The sequence below is a fragment of the Cinclus cinclus genome, chromosome Z, assembly GCF_963662255.1.
Source record: "Cinclus cinclus chromosome Z, bCinCin1.1, whole genome shotgun sequence".
Classification (NCBI taxonomy): domain Eukaryota; kingdom Metazoa; phylum Chordata; class Aves; order Passeriformes; family Cinclidae; genus Cinclus; species Cinclus cinclus.
In genome coordinates this window covers 53,126,466-53,148,848 of record NC_085084.1, presented here as the reverse complement: position 1 = coordinate 53,148,848, position 22,383 = coordinate 53,126,466, and the positions used below count along the sequence as shown (strand labels likewise).

The 22,383-nt window shown below is 39.4% G+C and overlaps 1 protein-coding gene across 1 annotated transcript in view; it reads left to right on the top strand.

Annotated features, from left to right (window-relative positions):
• The window catches only part of CCDC171 (coiled-coil domain containing 171), a 165,349-nt gene that overhangs the window by 11,745 nt on the left and 131,221 nt on the right, over positions 1–22,383 (top strand). Inside the window, exons 3-5 of the mRNA XM_062512985.1 lie at positions 734–908; positions 3,436–3,617; positions 8,451–8,597. Of these exons, the coding sequence (XP_062368969.1) occupies positions 734–908; positions 3,436–3,617; positions 8,451–8,597 (504 nt within the window). The remainder of the gene's footprint in view (positions 1–733; positions 909–3,435; positions 3,618–8,450; positions 8,598–22,383) is intronic.

Below are 22,383 nucleotides of genomic sequence, written 5' to 3'. Positions count from 1 at the left end.
CATGTTTTGCTACAAACATTAAGGAAATACTTTGTAACGTGGGTGATTTCCCATGTATGAAGTTCTCATTAACAAAAATATTACAACTTTGTAGATCTTCTGAAGGTGTATATATTTCACTTTCCACATTCTTGTGTTGTAGTATCTTGAACTTGATTTTCTGAACCCAGTTTTTGACACGCCAGATTGTTTCTTAGCCTGTATAAGATTTCTTTGGAAAGTGTTTTCTGTTCTTAGTTTGGTGGGTGTTAGCATTAATGGCATCTGTTGACTACTGAACATTATTGTGCTGAATTTTACACTTGTATGTGTATTTGTGAGTTATTAGAGGTCTGATAGTCTAGCATCCCAATATGACTGTTGTTCTCAGTGTTACCAAAAAATCACCTGGAATATGTTTCTCTTGTGGCATTTTTTCCTCTAAGGTGCTGGAAGATGACAGTAATATATGGTTAATTTTTTTAAGGTAGTGTATTTTTTGAATAATGGAGGAGTATGTTTAAGATGCATGAAATTAGTCTAAGAAAAAGATCAGTTCACAAAAACCAATGAAGCATCAAAATGTACATAAACATGCAGTTAGAAGATTGTATTTCAAATTCAAGTGCAATGAGATGGCAGTTGTGAATGTGATTCCAAGTATCTTTAAAAATATTCTGTAGGTGTGTTTCTGTAATGTGTTGCACTTTTTCAAGGGAGCATTGTTAGTAGTTTTGTGAAATTTATTTTCTAGGTGTCCAACTATGAAAAGCAGATAATCAAATTGCGGTCAGAATTTGAGAGAGGAGAGGCCATTCGACAAAGTTTGGAGTATGAATTGGCAGTTACCAGAAAAGGTGCCCATCTAAAAGTGTGTACTGCAGAAGAAGAATTAAGTGATGCAAAAAACAAACTTGTGGAACTGCAAGGTAGGTTTCAAAGAAGTAAAGATGGAATGGTGGCTATGTCTGTTTCCTATCACTAAGGTAAGTTAGAAGCAGGGACTTAATTAAATGTTCTAGTTACTGCTTTTTTTCTTAAATCTGTCTTATCTTCCCATCTCTTATCCATCTTATTTTGAAAACTCATAAGAATTCACAAAACTCCTACTTTCTCATGTGTGATTAGAGCTGAGTGGCTAAACCTTCCAATCCATCTTTCCCCTTGCCCATCACCTTCTGTTATTTCTTCCTTCAGTGCTGTCTGTGTTGCAGTCATGGTGGCTATCTTCACATCAAGGTTATCTCTGTGTCCAGTAGTTCTTCCTTTTCCATTTCGGAGGGAAATAAATAGAAGAAGAAAGGACAGAAAAGATTAATTCCTGCTCATTTGTTTGCACTATTTCTAACAGCTTTTTTCCAGAATTTCTTGTTATGCATCTGTTTTCTTTTATCTTTTCTTTCATCTTTTCAAGTGTTTCAAACTTTTCATTATTCATGTCTGGTTTATTTTCTTCTCATAGATTTTGTTTCTTTTTTATAGTAATGTGTCTTGTAAAAGTAGTATATAGAAAGGAAAGTTCTTACCTAGACTTTATTTCCTACTAGTTTTGTATTCAAAAATAGTAGGAAATAAAATTCAGATTTCCTTTGTACTCTTCAAATAGATTTCTCATTCTTGCAAGGAAGTGAGGTGCATTTTTAGTTACATAAACTAGTGTATCTATTTAATCTAGTACAGGAGATGTATCTGTGAGTTTAATGAGCCATTGATATTCGATGAAGAGTTTGGAGTACTCCTTGAAGATTTTCCAAGAACCATAATAGAGGCTGGATCTTGAAAATACTTAAAGTAACAAGTATTTTTAAGATACTTTGAAAGCCGAATTTTCACTCCTTTGGAGATCACAGGAATAATCAAAAATCTTAGGGATTGCAAACTCATGAAAAAGAAAGAATCTTATGGATTGCAGTCTGGAAGAAGGCATTTTCTTCACCTTTGGAAATTTCTCTGTGATTACAAATGGAAGATTTGAACTGCTAGTTCCTTACCTAGAGCAAAGTTAGGTTTCTTTCCATGTATGTTAGTTTCCTTGTGAGTGTAAGAGTCACGCCATGCAGGTACGGAGAGGCAGGACTCAAGAGAGACTGATGCTGATGGAACCACAGCAGAGTTAACCTAGCTGGGCTGCCTGTCACTTTCCTGAATGGAGTGGGCTAACGTGGTGAGGGGACTGGAGAAGAAAAAGGGAATAGGAGTGGCTTTGCAGAGGCAAGGGATGTCTTCTTAAATGCACGTGTGTTAGTTTCTTTCAAGACCATAGTCAATAATTAGTAATCTGTCAATTGACAACAAATTCCATTGGCTGAAATTTCTCAAGCTTTTTACGTCTGTGACGAGTGCCAAAGAAACCAAATTATAATTTTGCTGCTTAATATTTTAGCAATTAGTAATTTTTTGCTTCTTCTCCTTTGTCACTTGCAGCCTATCTCACCTCACATAGTGCTTTGATATGACCTCAGCATATTTCCTCAGACAGAAAGCTTCATTTGTGCCTTGTACCCTTCAGTGTTTTCTCCATACTTTTTTCTGCTGTTCTTATTCAGAGTCGATTTTCTGCCATCTGACAGTCCTTTCCTGTCATTGTGTCAACTGATTCTCTGTGTCGTCTTAATGTGTTCTTTTAATTTCATTCTTTTGTGACTAGGCATAAATGTCAGAAAACTGGAATGAATTTGAAATAAAATCCTGTTACAAAGTGGCAATGACTTAAATGCAAATTAAGCTAGTTGTATTTAGTAAAATGAAAAACCGTTTTAAAATATTTTCTCCTATAAAGCTGCTTACAGGTTATGAAGGTTTCTATGGCATTTAAGTTTTGACATAAGAGTGTATACAATGTTCTCCATCTCAGGTAATTTGTGGGCTGAAGATGTAAATCTCTTGAGGAGCAGTTAAATTTCTTTGGAAAACCTAAATCTTTGCCTGGTAACCCAACCTGCCTTAGGTTTAGCTGCAGTCTTTTTCATGGAGCAGGTGCCTATCTTTACTGTCGTTTAAACTGAGCTCAAATTTCATTGATACAGACTAATACCTATATCAGAAATTACATTTAGAAATAAATTAGGAAAATGCAGAAATTTGAAAATAAGTCCTCCATTCTATAAAGATGTAATTTCACAGAATCACAGAATATGCTGGTTTGGAAGGGACCCAGAAAGAGTTATCTCAGGTTTTTATTCTCTTCCAAGAGAAAAAAGTGTTTTAATTTTTAAAAATGTCTCAAACCTTCCTATGTTCTTGTGGGAAAGATGTGATAGGAACACAAAATCTGCTAATTTCTCTTTAGTGAAGATGGTGGTCGCCAATACTGGAGAGTTAATGTTGCAGTGTTTCACAGAGTATCAAAATACATGGAAGAACTGATGACCATTATGTGTTGATTTTTTTTTCTTCTGGATATGTTTTGCCATGCTACTTCTTCCTTTTTTCTTTCTCTTTTTCTGTAAACAATAGTGTTCAATGAAAACCTTCAGCAGAAAGTGACAGAGACTGAGAAAATGTTTCATAATGCTCAACAGAAGTGGGAAGAAGAACAGCAAAGACTTGCAAGGGCGAAGGATGATATCAGCAGAATTTATAACAATGAATATGTATTCCTTCTTAAGGAAAGAAATGAAGTAGAAACGATTTTACTGGTATGGTGAATTAATAGTTGGAAAGCTGCATGAAATAATGGCTGGAATTTTTTTGGTGTGAAGTGTGTAGTGGGCTGAGGTCTTTCTGATTTAGGGAAAAATCCCCCAAGTAGCTAAATGCTGCAGAGTATTTCTGAAGAGCATAGCCTTATTAAGTTACACTTGGTGTGTCTCAGTCTTTCTTGCTTGGATGAAATGTCTTATGGCTGATTTTGATGGTAAATGCCTGAATCAAGTTACCAGTGCACAGTCCATTTGCACTGTCATGCAATATTGAGTTAGTAAAGTCAGCGACACCTAACACCCACTGATTCAGTTTCCCTGTTACTTTCCCCAGTATGACATCACATAGACTTTGAATACGAAAACAGTTTGTATAATATGAAGACCACATACTTTCAGGGAACCTGAACAGTGATGATGGGATTTCCAGCTGTGCATTGTATGTTACTCACTCCATACCACATATGAAAAGGAAGCATTGTTGGAAGTTCTGCCATTTGGTTAGATAAAAATCAACTTACACTAAGAGATGGCCTTCTAATCTGTTTTAGGGTGTGGGGTTTTGTTCTTCAGTACTTAATTTCATAATAATTCCCGATTTATATTAATATTTATATATCCTTTGGGTGTTAAATGTGTAAAAAGTAATAAAAGTACAAACTCGTTTTTATACCTTTTTTTAGACAGTCAGGCTTTCAAAACTGAAATACATATAGAAGAAATCATGTAGCATTGTAGTATGGAAGTGCTGAGTGAACATACCTAACTAGCCTACTCCACAGGTATACAAGCAATTACGCCACTGTATTTCAATTGTATTTTTTCTTTTCAAATTACAAATTACATATGTTGTATCTTAGCTATGTAAGAATACTATTTAATGGAAAACCAGAATGTATTCAGTTATAGTTATTCTTCATAAACAGAAGTGTATGCGGAAGCTCTGTTAAGGCTGATAGATATTTGCATTGTACGATGTATGCAGAGAACAGATTGCTGCTAAAAGATTAACTTTTTAATATGTTTTCTTCCTTTGTAGTCACTTCTAAGATGTGACAGATGTGTCTCAGTTGGGATGGGCATTGGTCAAGCAGTAGAAAATTTTCTGGTTGCTTCCACCTGCTCAGCTTCAAGCCTGGGACAATACAAGTCTTCCCAGATGACACTAAACTTACCTGAAAACAGGACAGCCAAATTCTGACAGCAAACCTACCTGTTATACTATGTTATGGTGCTGTTGATCAGATTCTATATGGCGTCTGTGGAAGCAGCTTGCAAAACTAAACAGGGCCGAGGCACTCCCTTAATTATGTATGTTTCAAAAGTACTGTGTACTGACTCTGCATCTGTTTGAAAGCAAGATCTGGAAGGAGTGGTGTAGTAATGGCACCTGTAGTAGAAAACAGGTAGTGTGTGGATAAATAATGTTTCTGTGCATGGACTGCAAAAGAAGTTGCTTTGTGTTGTTTATCTTAATGCTGAAGAGACCTGATGGTGGAAAAGGATCCCACTGATTGGAATTTTCTCTGAGTGAATGATAAGAAGGAAATTCCCTTATCCCTTTAGTAATTTTGTGGATATTTTGAGTAGTACTTTGAGAGAATAATTGGGAGAACTGTAACGGAATGCTTAAAAAAAAAAAGAAGGTTTCAGAGAAAAAATGTGTGAGTTAATTGACAGGTGATATCCTAACGTCCTTCTCATGAGTCAGAAACATGAGTCAGTTTTCATTTAAAGTCAGTGCATAAAAAACTAAGTTTAGGCTTAGGCTATGAGGAAACTTACTCTTAGACACAGTTTTCTTATTAAGTTGCTAGGTAAAGCAGACTAAGAATGGTGTTTTGGCTCTCTGTTCCAGCTAACTGAGTTAAGTAGAGGAGGGTTTAGAATGGGCTTGTCATCTCTTGCATATAGTGTTTAAAAGTGTTTATTGAGTGCGTTTAGTACTGCATGAAAAGAGTGATGTTTAAGAAGCTTACTATACTCTTAGAAGTGATGTTTGTCCTCAGATCAAAAGAAACAGTGGATAGCTTGGGTCACTGTGTTCTCTGTCAATATATGTTGATTTGGAAGTTGAAGGTGATTTGTAGAAGTGCAGGTTTGGTTGGAAGAGTGTTCTAATACCATATAATTTTTCACTCCTAAAGTGAATGTGAATCACTACTAGGTGTCAACTACTAGTGTGCTTTGAATAGTAAAATTTTCACATTTAGTTAAATTGCAGATAGTTCAGTATTTTTGCTTTGTTTTTGTGGTGTTCCTTTGCCCATTATAGTTATATATAGTAACTATATGCCTCCAGTTATAGTTACATATAATTTTGGGAAATAAAATATATATATATGAATGTTAAATCAGGACTTGACTATCATAGTTGTTTGAAAGCTTAACTGATTTAACTTGGCAGATAAATATCAGATGGGTCTAGGTTTGTAAGCTAAAACTTGAAATTTCTATTCCAGTCTTTTGTGTTGGGTATTTACAGCCCCATTTTTATTACTTATTTTGAGTTATGTGATGAAAGCCAAATGAAGTGGTCTTAATATGTACATAAGAAGAAGATTTTAAGCACGTATGGCAAATCCTGGTTCCAGACCTGTACTTTGTGAGCTACAAGCCTGAACTTAGCTATGAAAATGCTGAAGTAGTCATAGAAATGAAGTCAGTTTTATCTACTAAAATCTGTCTCTATGATATGGAGTAAAAGTAATCCTCTCTGCTTTCTAGCGCAGAAAGATTTGTGTTGTGCTGTATTAAGTGTGCTTTGCATAGTGTTTAGTGCATGGTAAAAGATAGAGTTCATTAGTAAGTGTGATAGCATCATCTTGTGGTGAGTCCGAATATAGTATTCCTTCACAGAAGCACTCAGTTTTTCCTTAGACTATTTTGTGAAATTGAGTTGTTTATACACTCTTTAAACCAACTGGCCAGCCATGGTTTTGATAAACAAATATCTATAGTGAGTGTGTATATGACATGCAGATACACATGTATATATAAGGGTGTTTCTTTTTTACCGTGTTGAAGTATGTTTCTTTCTGAACCTTCCAAGTGCAGGTAACTGCTGGAACAGTCCGACACAGTCATACCATGTCTGAAAAGTTCAGAGACGTCAATATTCTGAAGTCATATTGACTTGTTTAACAAGCTTGATTCTTGTCAGTTTTGTCTGCTAGTGTTAATTGCATTCCCAGCATAATATATTTTGAAGTCTTCATGTAGTATTTTTCCAGGAAACTGTGTATTACTTACTTCATATGCACTTTTTCACAGCTCACTTCCATTAATATGTGGAAGATAAATCTAAAGAGAAATATTTCTATATCTCTCCAATATGGAGAAGATGAGAGTAATTATAAATCTGAGTAAAAGTAATTTTTTTTGCATGCTGATGGGAAGAAACCTCGTATTTAGCTTGGTCTTGCAGGCAAAGTTAGGGGATTACATTAAATTTAATCCATATCCAGGTAGACTGTTTTTGCAATATTTTGATTTACTGAGATTCCTGTTTTTAATTCACTTGTTTCACCAGCATGCTCCTTGTTACCTTTTCAGAGATTGCCAAAAGATTGTTCCATAGTGCCCCTACATGAAAAAAGAGAAAATGAATTAATTTTTTTTAGTTACTAGTTGGTAATAATGAAGTGGCACTAGGTGTTAAGTGAGTCATGAATCCCTTCGTGTCATGTTTAAGTGGCCAAAACTTTCTACCTTCAGTCATGAAGAACTTCTAAAATTTGTTTTAAACTTTGGAAGAAACTTGTATTTCTTTGATCTTCATGTATAAACATGGTTCTGTCAAATTTCAGTCTTCCGAAGAATCATTCTTTATAAATAATTTATTTCCTCTTTCTTCTCCTCCCTGCTCTGCAGATGCCTTATGATTAGTAATTTTCAGGAACAAGATTATGTGATGTAAGATTAATAGCAGAATTTGTAGACCAACTGATTTATTTTCACAAAATGTCTTTTGCCACAATAAACTATAGGAATAAATGAGCAGTAGGACTTACAGTAATCTTTCTGTGTTTTGCACAGAAAGTAATTGGCTCTCCAAAGGTCCTCCAGCTAAATCACTGGATTTGTAGCTTGTTTCTAGTTGTGGAAAGGCTTACTCCTGTCCAGCAGACCAAAGCTATTCTTTTTTGAGGCTTCTGGAATCCCCAGCTTAAATATGCACTAGGCTACTGGGGGGCTCATTATTTGGCTACTTTCCTCAGTGTCTGGAGTGGCATAAATGAGGATTTTGTAGTAGTAAATCCACAGAGCTGCTGAGTCTAATAGTGTTAGTAATTATACCAACCTGTAGCTTGGTTCAATTTGCAAAATTGAGGAGAAATTGTGGTGGGGAGCAGCTTAGTTGTTTTGTTTTTCCAAGAGCTTCATGGTTCATGTAGCTAATTTTTAAATTCCATTTATAGACAGAAAAGTCCTCAGAACAGTAGAAATTAAAAATATTTAGTCTATGGGAGTAACTTTCAACGAATGTCTGATAATTTGAATTTAAATTCTAGCAGTTAAAATAATAACAAAGTAAAAGTGCTGTCTGTGTATCGTTTTATCAAATACACTTAACTGATTCGCTCTCCACCATTGCCATTGAGCTGCTTTGTACTTCTTTAGAGAAAGATTTCCTGTGGAGTATTGGCTCTGATTTTAGTATTACTGCCATTATGATGTCTGGTGGAAGAACATGTTGGTTGTTGGGTAAATGGTTGACCTGTGCCAATGTATTAGATTTTAATAACCTCTTCTGATGCTGTCTTTCTTCTTTTGAACCCTCTACTTTATCTTAGCAAAAGTAACTCCTAATGCCTTATTTTTTTCTAGGATCTGAGTAATGAATTGCAAAATACACACAAGAAATTGAGAGATGTGGAGGTGGAACACAGTAACTGTAATGAGATACTGAGATGTCAGGCCAATGAACTTAAATGCAGCACTGAACGAGAGAAGAGACTTAAAAAGGAACTTGAAGTAAGGCTGTTTGACTATTGCTATTAGTCTCAACAAGCACTGACACTGAGAAGTGTAATTTTTGAGCAATGGAACCTTCCAGTTAGGCTGGAATTCTGTGTACTTGATGAACAAAATATTGAACATCTGTTCTCCAGAAAAGGCTGAACAGGTGAATGCTCCTTTTATTGTGAGCCTGGTTTGAGACTTGTGTTTAAACAGCAGATAGGAAAAGGTTTATGTAAGTGTGAAAACAAGGCTAACTTTAAGAAATCTAAATTCTTAATTTATCTATCTTCTTATATTTTTGGTTTGTTGGATTTGTGGTGGAGAATCTGCTAGAGCTGCAAAAATTGCCAGGTGTTGTGCTAGGTCAGGGAGTATAGTACTGGAAGATCACGTTAGTCTTACAGCAGGGTCTTACAGAGGTCTTACTCCTCCTGTCTGTAGTTGGTTACTGCAGGTTTAGTTTTCCTCTCTGTTGAGTGACACCTATGGTTGAGAAGTCTCTAATCTTTGAGAATAATACCTTGTAAATATGCTTTTCACACTAAACGGTTTCCTCTGAAGTTTCAGTATTTTATTTGTCCTCTGATAAGCTTTGTAGTAGTTATGTTATCTGTTTGTGTAGTTTGGACCACAACTTTCTTGGTAGAACATTTGTTGTTGCAGAAAAGCATGATGAGTGGACAGTTTTTTATCCTGATGTATGTTTTCTACCAAGGGCATCTTTAAATATATGAATTTAAAAGAACTGTCACTTCTTAAATACTGTGAAACCTTAAAGGAGTAAGTGACATAGTTTTCAGTAGTGATTTTTTTCTGTTGTTTTTCTCTTAAAGGCAAAAGAAATGTTTTAAGCATTGATTTTTAGGTAGGTAGAGTCCTGCATTAAAGATGAAGCACAAAAGAAAATTCCTACAGGGAAGATCAAAGCTCATCAACTAAAAACACTGACTTATTGACCAACAAGGTAGACCTTTGTGCCCTCAAAGAATTCTGCAGGAAATCTATTGTCATACATTTTGAGCTGCACTTACTGGCCTAGGTGGAATTGCCTTTAGTTAGAAAGTGTTGCATACTGTGAAGTTCCAATAGCCTTTTTAAAAAACACCAAGTTTTGCTTCCCCGCATTTGAATAAGGACTCTGCTTGTGACTTCATGGCTTTTTGTATACTAACAGAGAAATCATGAGCTGAAAGGAGGAGGAGGAAGGCCGCAAATAATTTATCTTTTAAAATATTTTGATTGAATATACCCACGAGCTGTGAATTTGAAAATCAAAGGCACAGTTCCTTGAAAATATACAATTACTATACCCTAGTGATGGTTTTATCAGGGAAATGTTACCTACTAACCACAATGAGAAAAATATATTTTTTGCTTCTAAATTTTTGTTAAACTATTTTAACTCTCTGAATATCTTAATAATGTAAGAAGACATATTCAGTCTACAGAAAAATGTGTCTTGTGGTACTTACTGATAAGAATAGTTATTTAACATTGGTTAAGGAAATGTGTATGATGAAACGTCTTGCATTTGAAAGTTAAAGAAAATTAACATGATGTCCTGGTTTGAAAGACAGGTGTTTGCTAAGGAAAGCAGAAGCTTCCCTTTGGACTGAAAAAAAAATGTGATTCTTCCGATTATTATAATTTTGGAATTAAGAGAGCTCTCAGGCAAAGATATGGGGGTAGGAATAACAGTTCTTTACTAGTATATCTAACAAGACAAACAAGAACAACAACAGCTATGAAATTACCCACAAACAGAACAGTAACTCAGTCCCAGTGTTTTTTGGCTGCAGGCACCTTTTCCCTGAGCTGCAGTTCCCGGTGCTGGGGGCGGGCGGCTCCCGCAGAGCTGCAGGAGGGCTGGGGGTGATGGCAGAGCTGTCCCAGGGGGAGAGAGAGAGATGGAGAGAGAGCCCTCCGCTCACGGTGTGGGTCCCAGTGCTCAGCAGAGTGCTGGATGGTGGTAGTTCACAGCGAGAAGGCAGCCGGGCAGGGTCCGATACTGGTTTCCCGACACTGGGATGGCAGGGATGGGACACAGGCGGTGATCGTCCTTCTCATCCGAACTCCGCGGGGGAAATGGGCCGAGGCCCAGCCTTCTGATTCCTCTTCTGGCTGTTTGGATCTCGCGGGGTTCCCTCTTCTCTCTCTCTCTTTCTCTCCCCTCCCCCTTGTCACCAGGGCCCAGTCAACAAGTATCTTAGCAAGACAATGGGGAAAATTCCACAGAGGGAAAAGGGAAAGAACCAATGCCCAACATTATCCACCCCGAATTTTCCCCTACCATCATGCCAAATCAAATTAAAATCTTCAAATTATAGACATCCATACAGTTACAGATACAGGCACAGTATCATAGGTAGTTCACCCTAAAACAAGGTCTCCTTGGGGTATGCATCAGGTCTCTCCATCCCTTTGCATCACCCACCAGGTACACCCTGGCCCTTGAGCAAAAAGCACCCCCCGAATTGGATTGTCTTTGCTGGAGGCAGGGTTCACCCAAACAGTTTTTCCTAGCATACCTCTCATATGCACCACTGGAACCTTGTCCCCATCTGGTGTTCTCAAGGGCTCAGACTGGGCAGGGCCTGCTCGATTAGTGGAACCTCGGGTGTTCACTAACCATGTGGCCTTTGGTAGATTAATCTCCCAGTTTTTGAAAGTCCCCCCACCCAGTGCTTTCTAGGTGGTTTTAAGCAGCCCATTGCACCGTTCCACTTTCCCAGCCGCTGGTGAGTGATAAGGAATGTGGTACACCCACTCGATGCCGTGTTCTCTGGCCCAGGTGTTTATGAGGCTGTTCTTGAAATGAGTCCCATTGTCTGACTCAATTCTCTCAGGGGTACCATGGCTCCAAAGGACTTGCTTTTCCAGGCCCAGGATGGTGTTGCGGGCAGTGGCATGAGGCACAGGGTAGGTCTCCAACCATCCAGTGGTGGCTTCCACCATGGTCAGCACGTAGCGCTTGCCTTGGCGTGTCTGAGGCAGTGTGATGTAGTCAATCTGCCAGGCCTCCCCATACTTATATTTGGACCACCGCCCCCCATACCAGAGGGGCTTCACTCGCTTGGCTTGCTTGATGGCAGCACACGTCTCACAGTCATGGATAACCTGGGAAATACTGTCCATGGTGAGATCCACCCCTCGGTCTCGTGCCCACTTATAGGTAGCATCTCTGCCTTGGTGACCTGAGGCATCGTGGGCCCATCGAGCCAGGAACAACTCTCCCTTGTGTTGCCAGTCTAAGTCTATCTGTGACACCTCTATCCTTGCAGCCTGATCTACTTGCTCATTGTGTTGGTGCTCCTCATTAGCCCGACTCTTGGGGACATGGGCATCTACATGACGGACTTTTACAGGTAGCTTCTCTACCTGAGTGGCAATGTCTTTCCACTCATCAGCAGCCCAGATTGGTTTTCCCCTACGTTGCCAGTTAGCTTTTTTCCATCTTTCCAGCCAACCCCACGTTGGGCGCCAAAATCTGTCCTGGTTTGCTAAGGAAAGCAGAAGCTTCCCTTTGGACTGAAAAAAAAATGTGATTCTTCCGATTATTATAATTTTGGAATTAAGAGAGCTCTCAGGCAAAGATATGGGGGTAGGAATAACAGCAAGAAGACAGCCGGGCAGGGTCCGATGGTGGTTTTCCGACACTGGGATGGGACAGAGAGGCAGGAGGCGGCGATCGTCCTTCTCCTCTGAACTCCGCGGGGGAAATGGGCCAAGGCCCAGCCTTCCGCTTCCTCTTCTGGCTGTTTGAATCTCGGGGGTTTCCCTCTTCTCTCTCTCTCTCCCCTCCCCCTTGTCACCAGGGCCCAGTCAACAGGTATCTTAGCATGACAATGGGGAAAATTCCACAGAGGGAAAAGGGAAAGAACCAACCCCCAACACACGAGTCTTTGAATCAGAAAAAACAAAATAGGTTAGACTTCAATACATATCCTGTTGGCAGATTGCATTTTCTGCATTTCACTCTACCATGTTAAAATTAAATTACATACGTGTGATTACCTGAAAGGGCCTGCAATAACCCTGTAGATGGGGATTTTACCCCTTCCCTGGGCAGCCTCCTCCTATGATTTGCAGCCCTTGCCCTGAGGATTTTTTCCCTCATACCCAGACTAAACTTCCACTGGTACAAGTTGAGGCCATTTCCTCATTTTGTCACTTATTGCCTGCGGAAAGAGACTGATCCCCACCTGGCTGCAGGTTCCTTTCAGGCAGTCATAGAGAGTGATAAGGTCACCCCTGAGCCTCCTCCTCTCCAGGCTAAACAACCCCAGCTCCCTCAGACACTTCTCACAGGACTTGACTTCTACACCCTACACCAGCCTTGCTGCCCTTGTCTGGACATGTTCCAGCACCTCAGTGTCCTTCCTGAATTGAGAGCCCCAGAACTGAACACAGGATTTGAGGTGTGTCCTCAGCAGTGCTGGGTACAGAGGGACAATCCCTGCCCTGGTCCTGCTGGCCACACTATTGCTGGAACAGCCCAGGATGCCATTGTCCTTCTTGGCCACCTGGGCACTGCTGGCTCATGTTCAGCCACTGTCCCCAGCACCCCCAGGTCCTTTTCTGCTGGGCCACATTCAGTCACTCTGCCCCCAGCCTGTGGCGCTGCCTGGGGCTGTTGCTGTCAAGGAGCAGGACCCAGCACTGGGCCTTGTTGAATGTTATGGCACTGGTCTTGGCCCATCTCTCCACCATTCCAGCTCCTTCTGCAGGGCTTTTCTTCCCTCCAGCAGATCAGCACTGGAGGAAATGACACGCAGCTTGGTGTGATTTGCATATACAGGTGCATTCAATCCCCTCATCCATATCACCAATAAAGATAGTAAAGACTGGCTCCAGTAATGAGCCCTGGGGAGTCTCACTGGTGCCAGTTGGATCTACCTCCATTCCTACCACTCCTGGGGCCCGGCCATCCAGCCAGTTCTTTACCTAGTAAACACTGTACCCATTCACATCATAATCAGCAAGTTTCTCCAGGAGTATGCTGTGGGAAATGGTGTCAAAGCCTTTATTAAAGATTAGATATATAACATCTACAACTTCCTTCATCCACTAAGTGTATCATGATACCAGTATCCAAGCTGAATTGCTGTTCAGAAATAGAATCCTTAAAGTAGTACACCAGAGACAGAATGGTCTGCATTTTTTCATGAAGTAGATCTGTATTTTTTTAATCTCCCTTTATAGAGTTTTTATCTTATAGATTGAAGTTGATGGATATAGGATACATATCTTCAGTTTCCATGCTGAATACTTCAAGTTAATGATCATTTAGTTAGCAAATGTGTGCCTAAGTTTTCGATGATGAGAAGTAATTTCTTCAGGTGATTGTGTGAGAAGTAGTGTAACTCTACTTAAACCCCAATCTTAAAATATTTTATTATATGCTACTTCTTGAAAAGCGATAGAGATGAACATTTTCTGGAGTTCACAGATCTGTTCTTTTGCTACCCTCTGCTGGACATAAGGAAGAAATCCATGGGAAAATACTTGGGTTTTGGTAATAGAAGGAAATGTTAATTTTTTTTTTTTCTTTTAGTACAATGATACTTGTATGAAAAACTGCATCTAACAGATTGTTATAAAGAAAGGATAGTGCAAAATGCCTAGCTGCTCCTCATTTTGGGCTATTTTGATTCTTTATTTTTCTTCAAATAATAGTCAGGTTTTATCCTTCAGTGGTTACTCTGATCATGGTGAAAAAGAGGAAATTTCTAGTTTCCAGAGTTAGAAATTAAGAGAAAGAATAATGGTAAGTTTCTGTGGACTTTTCAGTTGAAAGATAGTTGTTGCTGCACTGTCTAAGCTGTTAGCTTTCCAGTTTGCAGTGATACCAATATGTCGCATAGATATGGAGTGCTTCTGAAGTAGAAAACACACTTTGCCAGAAAAATGGAGATTGAGAACCTCAGGTATCATTCTGCCTCTTTAGCCGGAGAATCAGTAGCCAAATAAATTATTGATCTATTGCTATTGAACTCATTAAGATAATACTGTTTATGATAATCAGTTTTCCAGAACCAGTGTCTTTTATTTTGACCTTTAGCGCAATTGCTAGTGAAGATTCTTGGGAAATACTTGAAAAAGATAAGACAAAAAAACTTGTCTTATAAAAATAACGTTTCTAGTGATGTATCCAGCCAAAAAGATGGCTGGGAAAGTGATTTTGCATTGAGAATGTGAACTTTACTACATGAAATAAAATTATTAGTTTATAAATTTCAAACTCTTTGCCTTGTTCCTATAAATCTAATGATCTTCTGTTATTTTTTAACGTGTGTGAGGTTGCCAGCCCTTAGTAAGCTGAAGCTCAAGGTCTCTCAAATTTTTTAAGTCTTTCTTATAAGGCCTGAAAAATGTTCCATAACTTGGTCTGTTTAATTTTTGAGACTGAGTATATTGTATTTCTGGGACTTCTAGTTTCCATTTAAAGACCATTCCCTTAGCTTTCACATTGCCTTGTCTACTTCCCTTGCCTCCACTATGGATATTGACATGCAGTGCTAAACATGTATGTATTAGCTTGGTAATGCTGCTAGGATGCAAAGAGGACTTGGGGAATGGTTAATTTCTGTATTTGTATGAGGTATATGTATGTGCAATACTTGAAGGGTGTGGGCTTATTTCTCACTCTCTTAAGTTAGTGAAACATGAAATTTAGATTGCAACTGAAAACAGTACTAACCCCTCCCTAATCTGCAAACATACGTTCTGGGATTTTTTTTCTCTTTATGAACTGCATTATTAAGTAAGTTCTGGTTTTCATCAAGAAGGACTTGCAAAAGCTCCAAGCAGTGCAAGAAAGGGCACATTCCTCAGTCTGACTGTTAAACTGTTTGTGTTCTGTGACTACACACTCCTTGACAGCTTACCCCTACTTAATCTGCTTTCTAGAGTCTCCAGAATGCATAACTGTCATCCAGGAATTCTAGCTGCTGTGACTGTCATATATTAGTTACGAAATGCTTGGTACATAGTATACTTACGTGTATATATGTATGTATATGTATATGTATATGTATATGTATATGTATATGTATATGTATATGTATATGTATATGTATATGTATATGTATATGTATATCTAAAGAGGTATACTTTCACTAGATAAAAATATATAGTACCACATACTTAGAAGATTCTAAGTACTGCAGGTTTTGTAATGGGAACTCTCTGGTGACTCCAAAGTTGTATTTCTTGAGTGAGAAGCCCATTCAAGAATATGTAATGACTTCTGCAAAGTATTAGACTGTATCTAATGTATAACATCCTTGTCTCTAAAATGGAGAGACATGGATTTGATGATTGCAATATTTGGTACATAAGGAATTTGCTGGATGGTTGCCCTCAAAGGGTTATAGTTGATGGCTTGATGTCCAAGTGGAGAGGAGCCATCAATGAGGGATTGATACTGGGACCAGTGCTTTTTAACAACTTTGTTAGTGGGATCAAGTGCACCCAGAGCACGTTTGCTGACAGTGTCGAGCTGTGTGGAGCAGTTGATACTCTGGAGGGCAGGGGTGCCATTCAGGGGGACCTTGACCAGCTTGAGAGGTGAGTCTGTGCAAACCTCCTGAATTTCAGCAAGGCCAAATACAGGGTCCTGCACCTGCCCCAGGGAAATCTCAATTACAAATACAGGCTGGGCAGATAATGGAGTGAGGCCTGTGGGGAAAGAGTGGGGGGTGCTGATGGGGATGAGACCCATCTGCTTCTTGGGCTGCATCCAAAGCAGTGTGGTCAGCAGGGTGAGGGAGGGGATGCTGCCCCTCTGCTCTGCCCTGGTGACACCCCACCTGCAGTGCTGCATCCAGCACTAGGATTCCAGTATAAGCAGCCCATGGACCTGTTGGAGGAAGAGCCACAAAGATGATCAGGGAATTGGGGCATCTGTCCAGTAAAAAGACTGACTGAGAGAGTTGGGACTATTCAGCCTGGAGGAGAGAAGGCTCTGGGGACACCTTACAGCAGCTTTCCAAAAAGGAGCCAACAAAAAAGCTGGAGAAAGATTTTTACAAGGTGATTTAGTCATAGAACAAGGGGTAATGGTTATAAATTTGGAGTAGGTTTAGATTGGATATTATGAGGAATTTCTCTGCTATGAAGGTGGTGAAGCACTGGAACTAGTTGCCCTTAGAAGTTGTAGATGCTCCATCCCTGGCAAAGTTCAAGGCCAGGTTGGATGGGGCTTTGAGTGAGATGGCTTACTGGAAGGTGATCTTTAGTGTTTTGTCTCACACAAACTATTTTATGACTCTATGCTAATGGACTTCAGAGAGGAGCTTCCTCTTCATAATCTCCTGTGTCATGATATTATGTAAATCCAGTTTGAAGACTGGTTAGTTTTATCTTGCTTTCAGGCCAGAGTTCTTTCAATAGTGTAGGGCTTACAAGGTGTTAGCAGCAAGTCACATGAGTCTTGTGTATTTGTTTGTATAGAGTAACAGTGTCAGTTCATTTTTACTATCTACTGAGCATGACAACTGAAAGAGACATCTTCCCCCCACAAAGGACTTTAGAAAGGGAGTGCAGCTTAGATGGCTTTTCCTCAGTAGCAGGTTGGAATGGACTTGTATTTTTTCCAAAGGCAGCCAGACTAGCACTCCTAGTTGTTTTTACTCTTTCTTTAACCTGAAGTCAAACATATGGCTTATCTTGTGGCTCCCATGCCAGTGTAATTGTTTATCCAGTGTCATGCAAGTCAAGCATGGCTATTCTGACACGTTTCTCTAGAATTTAAGTACAGAAAGTAGTACTGAATAAGTGAGGGTTGGCTGCATTGTCAGGCTGAAAGAACATTTACTTCAGTGGTCAAGAATTGTTTGTATTAGTTAATAATAGTTACTAAAGGTTGTTTATTTTCTGGACAGGAGATGGCTCCACCTTACCATGATCAAGAGGTATCAGTGTTTGTAACACTAGGTGGAAGTGGTCAGTACATCTCCCTTAGAAGTGCTTAGACCCCCTGGTCTGAGCTTTGAATCATAGAGAAATGCTTTTAAAGTAGGAAAAAGATCTGAGTCTGAATATGGGAACACACAGACAAAATAGTTGAATGTTGATCCAGGTATGAGGTACGTGTGTATCCTCTTCACTTAAAACTGTCTAGGCTGACCATTTCATGTACTGGTTGGACCTAAGCCTTTGTTAAGTGTAAGTATCCTGATGACTGAAACATCTTGAAGAAAGGGGTTTGAAGAGAAGCTGTAAAGAGAAAAATTACTTCCATTACTGTATCTAAGCTTAGTAAGTGTTTCAAATGTATCTTTTTATTTTTTCCCCCTACTATTTGCTTATCTGATAAAGGGTATTTTTTGTAAATGTAAATGTCAAACTGCAAATGTGGTATTGCACTGTGTGTCATGCAGTCATACTAAATTAAGGCTTTCAGTTTGGAATACACCAGTACTCTCAAATATTGCAGCGCTTCAAGCAAGTGTTAGGGACAAAAAAGTGGAAGCCACAAAGGACCGTTTGGAAAACGGTATTGCAAGTGTAAGCATGCGGAAAATATCTCCACACTAACACTGATATGCAATGTGATGCTGAAAAAAATGACTGAACCTTAAGAGATTAAATATAAAGCATGTTTGCCCACAAGTTTGAATACTGACATTGATTTTTTTCTTGGTCACTTTTATTTACTGTTTCTCAAAAGTCAAAATCCTCTCTGTGCTATCATGGAAACTGATCACAGCTATCTTTGTTTTTTAAATTAAGGCTGAAATCAAATACCTTCAATATCTGAGGAAACTTCAGTAATTCCATGAGTTTGTATCTGCTACCTTAAGTAAGATGTCTGCCTTCATATGTCTTGTTAGGTGCACATGAAAGTAACAAGTGACTGAATCTTTTTGAATAACCAGTGTTTTCTATGTTGGATGAGCAAATGCTTTGTAATCAGTGGAGAACTCACTTTTTGGTCGATCTTTGAGATGGATTTGGACATGACAAGAAGCTTTCCATGTTCAATCAGTATGTACACACATTTGACTCCCAGATACAAACCTATGATCTAGCTATCTGTGGCCTGCAAGCTTACTCTAGATGGTTTTTACACTGCTTCTCTTTTGTAGAAAGGCACTGAGTAAAATTTTTCGACATGGTTTAGTAAGGATACTGATTCTCACCTTTAATTTGATTCAAAGAGGTTTGCCTGTCTAACATGTTTCTGATTCCAGCGTCTTTATGTTTGTCAGACAGTGTCTTTATGTTTGTCCCTTCCTGCTTCTCTTTTTGGAACTTTTACCATGGTTTAACAGGCTAGATGCATCCCGGATGTTTTTCTTCTACTCACAGTGTAAATTGAGTGTTCTCACTGGTGGAGTATGCAGCTTCTCACTGTGAAGGGAAGTGTGTACAAGTATCAGTAGACCCTGTTTGAACCTTTATCAGCAAAATAGAATAGATTTTCTATATGGCATTTCGTTGCAGCTGTGTTCTTCCCAACTGAATCTTCAGACTCAGCTTCAAATATAGGTGCAAGTTCTATGGCTGATGTGCAGTTTGATAGACTGAAATACCAAGATTCTTTTCATTAGAGCAGATCTGAATTTCTTTCTATTAATAACTCTGTATTGATTAACCATGCTTAAGCAGTAGTGGCTGATGTGATATCTTTCATGACGTTTGACTTTCATTAGTTTGACTAATTTCTGAATGATTTGCTGGCTTCTGACTTGGTTTAAGTTTGCTAGGGGTATGGTGAACCATACACTTTAGCAAGGTGGTCATAGAGCAGAGGAAAAAGAATATTCAGTGCTTCACAGTCCACATCTACATGTCTCCCTCAATTCACATCTATAGTTCTTCTGCAGGCTCTTTTAAGCATCCAGTCTTCTGGGTATAGTATATGGACTGGTAAAATAAGTTTAAGGTTTGCCTGGGTAATCTTCTGAGACCTTCAGAAAGATCATGATTTACTCATTGTCCGTGTCTTCTAATATTACAAAAAATCAGTGGTAGTAGAGTGGTAGCTCTGTCAGATCTCTGACAGTGACTTATCTTGAATGAATATATTTGTTTCTTTCCCTGGCTTTTTTTTTTTTCTTGAGTTACAGTGAACTAATTTAAACAAGACTGTAAAAATCAAAATTGTAACAAACTTCTGAGGCAAAGCTTTAGAGAATCAAACTCTAGAAGAAGAGGAACTTCAAAAGCAAGCATTGATGTGTTTAACTTTAGGAAGAAACACCATTTTAGGAAGAAACACAGTTTTAAAAAAGAGTCACCTCTTTTCATGCCTTTATGTAGGGATATGATGTGTAAGATGATACTTACATGTTGAAGTTTGATTTTTTGTTTCTAATACAGTTTTTCTGCGTATACTATCTTGAATTTTTTTGAATACTTTACACTGGATACCTGTCAGGTACATCTGTCTCTTCTTTGGTTATGAAGACCATAACTCTTTTCCACTAGGCTAGATACACTGCCCTGTTTGTAAAAAGGAACTATTTTTCTTAATCCAGAGTCCATCACAGATGTATATGGCTGAAATGCTAATTTTTTCAAGTGCTTTTTTTTTAATAGACATGCTAATTCCACAAGTCAATTCTTCAGTGACTTGTGGCAATGCAAGCAAAGGCAGTATCTACAAATGTTACTGTTTAAATGGAATTACTCCTACTTCAGACATCATAAGAGTGATATATTGGCACTTCTTACAGGTATCTGCCTGCTCCTACCTTCTTCACTTCCTGTCCCAGGATTTTCTTAGGACTGAGGCTTCTATATTTCTGGGAGTTGGTGTTTCCTTTGGACTACATGTCTTGTCCTTGCATTTAGTGTCCATCATATTAGCTCAAGAAGACATACTTTTTTTACAGCTGTACAATAACTGATACTTGTATGTTTTGTTTGGGAGAATCTTGTTCCAGTATGTAATTCTTGCAGATGCCATCATTCAAGCTGTTCATTGTCATTTCAGTTTTTATTTTTCATCTTGAGACTGAAAAAATCTTAACAGTTTTAGGGGCTTCCATTTGATAGGATAAGTTAAACATTTTGATTGTGTTTTGCATCTTTGGTTTCAGCTGGAGTGAGGCTGAGATGAAGGCATAGTTAGGTGCTCAGGAAATAAAATGAGACTTAGAAGTCAAATTCAGTACGGAGCTTGTGAATGAGTATGTTGTACCTGAAAACTTTGCTCTCAAATAATTTTTTTAATTTCAGTGTTTGCTGTAATAATAGACACTTAAACCAGTCAGCCAAAGACAGAAAAGTGTGTTTGCTCTTTAGGGTATACTGTGAAATATTCTCAGTGAAGCTTCCATTTCTTAATTTAATTTTTAAAAAAAATTGTATTTTCCACTCTGAATGTTGTAATAGATACCTTCCTCATGGTTTCCTTTGTCTTCTGTCAAACTTAAAATAGAATTATTTTCAGGCAGACTTTTAAATATCTTAAAAATAAGTGAAATCCACATCACTTGTATTTATTATTGATTTTTAATAGGCTGGCAGTATTTTCAAATAAAACTATCCTATTAACAGATGTTCATCTGTGAGAGGATGCTAAGGAGTCCTTCAAAACTGAAGCAGGATGTAGTTTTCTAATTTTCTATTAAGGACAAAGTATATTAGGAGCTGATGTTTGGAAGGAATAATACCTAGAGAATATAAAGTGTCTTAATCAAGCTATTTTTCACAGAGTCACAGAATGGGTAAGGTTGGAAGGGACCATAGGGCATCATCTGGTCCAACATCCCCGCTCAGGCAGAGTCATCCCAGGGCAACATGGCACTGGATCATGTCCAGATGGTTCTTGAATGTCTTAGTGAGGGAGATCCCACAGCCTCTCCAGGCAATCTGTTCCAGTGCTTGGTCACAGCGCAGTAAAAATCTTCCCCCTCATGTTCAGGTGGAGCTGCCTGCGTGTCAGTTTGTGCCCATTGTTTTTTTATGCTGTTGCCTGGCACAACTGAGCAGAGCCTGGATCCATCCATTGACACCCTCACCTCGGATACTCACAGACTTTGGTGAGGTCCCCTCCCAGACATCTCTGCTCAAAGCTGAACAGGCCCAGCTCCCTCAGCCTTTCCTCCCAAGAGAGATGCTCCTGTCCTCTCATCATTTTTGTCACCCTCTGCTGGACCAGCTCCAGCATCTCCATGTCTCTCTTGTCCTGAGGAGCACAGAACTGGACACAGCACTCCAGAGGTGCCTCACCAGGGCTGAGTAGAGGGGCAGGATCACCTCCTGTGACCTGCTGCCAGTGCTCTTCCCAGTGCACCCCAGGACACCATTGGCCTTCTTGGCCACCAGGACACACTGCTGGCTCACGGACAGCTTGCTGTCCACAGGAACCCCGGGTCCTTCTCCTCAGAGCTGCTTTCCAGCAGGTCAGACCCAGCCTGTGCTGGTACCTGGGGTTGCTCCTCCCCAGGTGCAGGACCCTGCATTTGCTCTTGTTGAATTTCAGGCAGTTCCTCTCTGCCCATGTCCCCACCCTGCCGAGTCCCTTCTGAAGGGCAGCACGGCCCTCTGGGCTCTCAGCCACTGCTCCCAGCTCTGTGTCATCCATGAACCTGTTGAGGAGGCACCTGCCCCTTCATCCACGTCACTGACGGAGAAGTCGCACAATACCAGGCCCACTATTGAATCTGGGGGTCCCCACTTGTGACAGGGCTCCAACCAGACCCTGTGCCACTGATAGGAATCCTCTGGGATCTGCCATTCAGGCAGTTCTCAGTCCACTTCACTGTCCCCTCATCCAGGCCACACTCCCTGGGCTTACCTATGAGGTTGTTGTGGGAGAGAGTGTCAAAAGCCTTGCTGCAGT